At 41.9% G+C, this 4,465-nt stretch overlaps 1 protein-coding gene across 1 annotated transcript; it reads left to right on the top strand.

Annotated features, from left to right (window-relative positions):
- The first annotated feature begins 638 nt into the window (after positions 1-638).
- LOC121189889 (solute carrier family 22 member 7-like) lies at positions 639-4,218 on the top strand. Its single transcript, XM_041050365.1, has 10 exons — positions 639-1,019; positions 1,162-1,265; positions 1,405-1,559; positions 1,666-1,834; positions 2,051-2,174; positions 2,297-2,406; positions 2,615-2,829; positions 3,353-3,461; positions 3,561-3,767; positions 4,128-4,218. Exons 1-10 carry the CDS (start codon positions 639-641, stop codon positions 4,216-4,218), a joined length of 1,665 nt encoding a protein of 554 aa, XP_040906299.1.
- Positions 4,219-4,465: the final 247 nt, after the last annotated feature.

Raw genomic sequence — 4,465 nt, 5'->3', positions numbered from 1 at the left:
CACTATTTAATTCTCACAGAGAGAGAAACCTCAAACAAGGGACAAGTGCTTTGATAAACGGAGCTCAACAAATGTCTTAAATGTCTTAAAGTCTGGTCTGTGACCATCAATTTTCTCTTTTATCAATTCTTTTCTGTAATTTCTATTTGTTCCCTCAGTTTTGTGATTTGTGTCATGTAATAAATAAACACTGCCCTCAAATAGATTTGCACCACAGAGAATGTTGGGTTTTTATGAGCTAGATGACACAATCACAAGTCTTTATGATTCTGAACACACACACGTCCAAGAGCTGACAAAAGGACATTGTATTAACGTACAACGTCCTTTAGTATCCTGTGTAACTAATGTGTAATCTTTTTAACAACTTGTACCTTGTAATATTTTACAGCTTTACAAAGTCTAAAGGTGAGGCAGAGATTAATGACCGGGCTGGCTGTTGGTGGTCTGTGGAGCCTGAATCCAGCTCTGCTCACAGAGAGAAAACCACAGAGACCTGTGCAGAGAACAGCCTCTATCAGTGCAGCAGTCCTGTGCAGTTTTCTACACAGGCGAGTAATCCAACTTATTTTAAATGAAACTTCAGCTTAGCTTAATTTCATGTTCTACTTAAAGCAAATCTAAATTTGTTCTTGAGGATGAAGTTTGAGGGCATCCTGGAGGAAATCGACGGTTTTGGGCCTTTCCAAATCATCATCATCATCCTGCTCTGCACACCTCGAATAGTCCTCCCCTGTCACTTCCTACTGAATAACTTCATCGCTGCGGTGCCTCCTCACCACTGTGACGTCAGCCCCCTGGATGAGGGAGGACTCTTCAGAAATTTAACTGATGAACAGAGACTGGCTGTCAGCATCCCCGTACGAGAAGATGGGGCCTGGAGATCCTGTGAGATGTTCACAGAGCCTCAGTTTCAGCTCTTGTCCAACGGCTCAACCAGCGCTGAGCTGCCCACAGTTCGGTGTCAGGGTGGATGGGTTTACCACAACTCCACCTTCACTTCCACCATAGCAACAGAGGTAAAACCACTGTCACTTTAAAATCAGCATTAAACATTTTGAAATGTTTAAAACGTTTGGTCTTGGTTTAAAAAGTCGATGCTGAATTGAAGCAGCAGTGAACGTGTCTTTTATTTGTTTATGAAACTTTGTGCTTTTTCAGTGGGACCTTGTCTGTGACAGAAAAAGCCTGACAAAAACCACAAGTACAATCTTCTTTTTCGGAGTGATGATGGGAGCCATAGCTTTTGGATTCCTCTGTGATAAGTACGTGTATAAAAACTGTCTCCTGCAGTTTGTGACATTTTCAAGATGGAGTAAAAATCCAGGAGCTCACAACATTATGATGATTTTAATTTAAAACTTTATATTTCCAATCATGAATTTCTTTCTCCTTTTTTTTCAGGTATGGAAGGAAAAACACTCTCCTAGCCTCGTACATCATGGCGATCGTGTTCGGCTTCTCCAGTGCTTTTGCAAACTCATATGTTCTGTTTGCAGTGCTGAGATTCCTCACTGGGTTCGGACTGACGGGAATCAGCATCAATTCCATTGTTCTCAGTGAGTTAACATGTCACGTCATGTTCACAACTTGTTTTCACTGTCCCCAAAATCTGTTTTGGGGAGGATTATTTTGTCTTGGTCAAAATTTTGTCTCACCTTGCAGGCATCGAGTGGGTCGACACAGGTCATAGGTCATTTATCGGTGTGATTGGCAGCCTGGCCTGGTCTGCAGGTAACATGCTGCTGGCGGGGTTTGCCTTCCTGGTGACTGACTGGCGGACGTTGATCATGACTGTTACAGCTCCGCTGGGTTTTGCAGTTTTGACCTGGTGGTGAGTGAAGCATAAAACAGTGTTTTATTTGTATTGTTTTCCACAACATGAACAATGAATGTACATTTCACCACTTGGAGCTCACTTAGTTCAAAGGAGTATTTCATTTCATGTCCATAAAGTTGACAAAAAAAAAAAAGTAATTCAGTTAAACAGTAATTTCAGTCACATCCTGATCGGTGTGCCAGCTCTTTAATTATTTGAATGTACCTGCAGGTGGATTCCTGAATCTGCTCGATGGCTTTTAGCGAATGGTAAAGTGGAGAGAGCCAAGTTTTACCTTGACAAATGTGCAAAGCTCAACAAAAAACAAAAACTGTCAGACAAATTCAATCTGGAAGTAAGTGACAACAACTGAGCTAATATGAGAATTTTTATCTGACTCCATCATCTTTTTTAAATTCATGTCAGATGCAACTTGCACATAAAGTATCTCTGCATCATTTCTCTGTCTCTGCACAGACACTCTCCGACACAGAAATCCTGGAGAAGCAAAAAAAAAACTACACTTACCTTCACCTGGTCAAGACCCCGAAGATGAGACGGTTAACTCTGCTAACGGGGATCGTGTGGTGGGTTCCACCTCAGATATTATGAATATTAGAGAAACTTTAACTACCTCTGCTGATTCCCTTGGTTCCTTCAGAATATTTACGTTTTAAATTGCAATCTCTGGTTGAATCTCCTTAAATAAAGTATGTAGGCTACATATTAATGTCGGGACACTTAGGCTAAAGAAACATGAAGGAGCAACGGTTTGTTGTCCATTGATCTCTGCAGGTATGGAGTTGCCTCCACGTATTATGGAATCAGCCTGAACATCAGTGGATTTGGTTTGAACATGTACCTCACACACTTCATCTATGCAGCCATCGAAGTTCCTGCCAAGCTGATGGTCTACTGCTGTCTCAACCTCACCGGACGCAGGACATGTCAGGCGGGCACGCTGCTGCTGACAGGAGCCTGCATCGCCATAAACATCTTCATTCCAAAAGGTCAGAATGTACATCGCCAATGATCCGTTTACATTTTCCAAAATGACTCCGACACACCCCAAAAAAATTGGTTCGAGACCCCCGGGCGGTGAGGGGGGCAAACAGTGACCTGCTGCCGATGCCAAAATATGCCAAATCATAACAGAAATCACCTCAGGGCACTTTTCATGCAGAGCGGGTCTAGACTGGACTCATTATCATATAGTGGAACTAAATGGTTTTGCCAAAAAGAATAATTATAATGTTGTAATGAATAATAATTACTTCGCTTGATAAGTTATAGTCGTGAATCTGTGTGATGCAGCGTCTTTTCTCACTACACCGCTTCACACCCACAACAACAGATTTTTATTTTGAGCTAATGTGCACAGTGTGCTGAGTTTCTTCAGAGGAGATCACCTGGTCTGTTAAACTATCCACATTAATTTGTAATAACCTCGATAACTTTGAGTTAAATAGATGCTTTGGTGACCCACACACTCATCTCATGCACCGCACTGTTTGCTGTACTCGTTGTTTGCAGGTCTGTGGCATGTCCGTGCTGTTGTTGCTATTCTTGGAAAAGGCCTATCAGAAGCTTCCTTCACAACTATCTTCCTCTACACCACAGAGCTTTACCCCACGGTCATCAGGTCAGTCACTGTCATACAGCTGCAGAAACCTGCTTCACTGACTCAGCCTTTCTTTTTTTAATTAAGTGAATTCTTATGCTTTGTTTTCTGTCTCACCAGACAAAATGGTTTGGGCTACACCAGCTTCATGAGTCGTCTGGGAGTATCAGTGGCTCCTCTCATCCTGCTGCTGGAGGACGTGTGGACTCTTCTTCCTCAGATTATCATCTGCTCTGTGGCCATCGTATCTGGCCTGGTGTCTCTGCTGCTGCCAGAGACACTGAATGTGAGGCTGCCGGAGACAATTGACGACATTGAAAAGCCAAGGTTAGTAAATAAATTCAAGACACAGTTTACTTTAGCAACACCTGGTGGTTGTATTGAGAATGACAGTGAATGAGAAGATGTTTTGCTTCTGATTTTCAAACTGAAAATGTGGCTCACAGCTGACTGACACAACAACATTAACACGTGCACAGTGCAATGCACCTACCTTCTGCCTCTGAGAAGCTTTGAATGTTAAATGTCTGTTAGATGTGAGGCCACAGTTTGGATTAGGGTTAGTTTGATAGTGGGATAGTTTGAGGTGTTCTGTTGGACGTCGTATTTTAAGGTACTTCAGCTCAGATAAGAGTGTTTTCTTCAGAAATATTAAATTAGCTGTTTTATTGTTTTGTGTCATTTCAGAGGAAATGACATCTCTAACTCCGCAGAGTCTTCAGGGGTTTTCCTGGAATCAAAGACAACAACAAACGCTCAGCAGGGAAGAGACGAGTAGGACAAAGACTGAACTGAACTACCACGACCTTACTGCCCTTTGAAAATGTAAAGAGTGAACATGAGCTTGCTGTTATCATCTGTGTAGATCATCTCTTTGTCGTATTTGTAAGAAAACTGGGGTCAAAACCTTTGCACGTTTGTGTGGTTTGTTAACATTAAAGGTACAATCAAATACTGAAGATAATTTAGTGGTACAAACTCAGTAAATTACATATGTCACCAGTTCATCTACAGTTGGATTTTGA

The sequence above is a fragment of the Toxotes jaculatrix genome, chromosome 11, assembly GCF_017976425.1.
Source record: "Toxotes jaculatrix isolate fToxJac2 chromosome 11, fToxJac2.pri, whole genome shotgun sequence".
Taxonomy (NCBI): Eukaryota; Metazoa; Chordata; class Actinopteri; family Toxotidae; genus Toxotes; species Toxotes jaculatrix.
This window is presented reverse-complemented; position numbering and strand designations above follow the sequence as displayed.

Bases quoted from the DNA above. Each gene is read 5' to 3' on its own strand.
- LOC121189889 (XM_041050365.1), top strand. From the start codon at position 639: ATGAAGTTTGAGGGCATCCTGGAGGAAATCGACGGTTTTGGGCCTTTC. The intron at 1,835-2,050 runs GTGAGTGAAGCA...ATGTACCTGCAG, and splicing joins TTTGCAGTTTTGACCTGGTG to GTGGATTCCTGAATCTGCTC. The intron at 2,830-3,352 runs GTCAGAATGTAC...CGTTGTTTGCAG, and splicing joins AAACATCTTCATTCCAAAAG to GTCTGTGGCATGTCCGTGCT.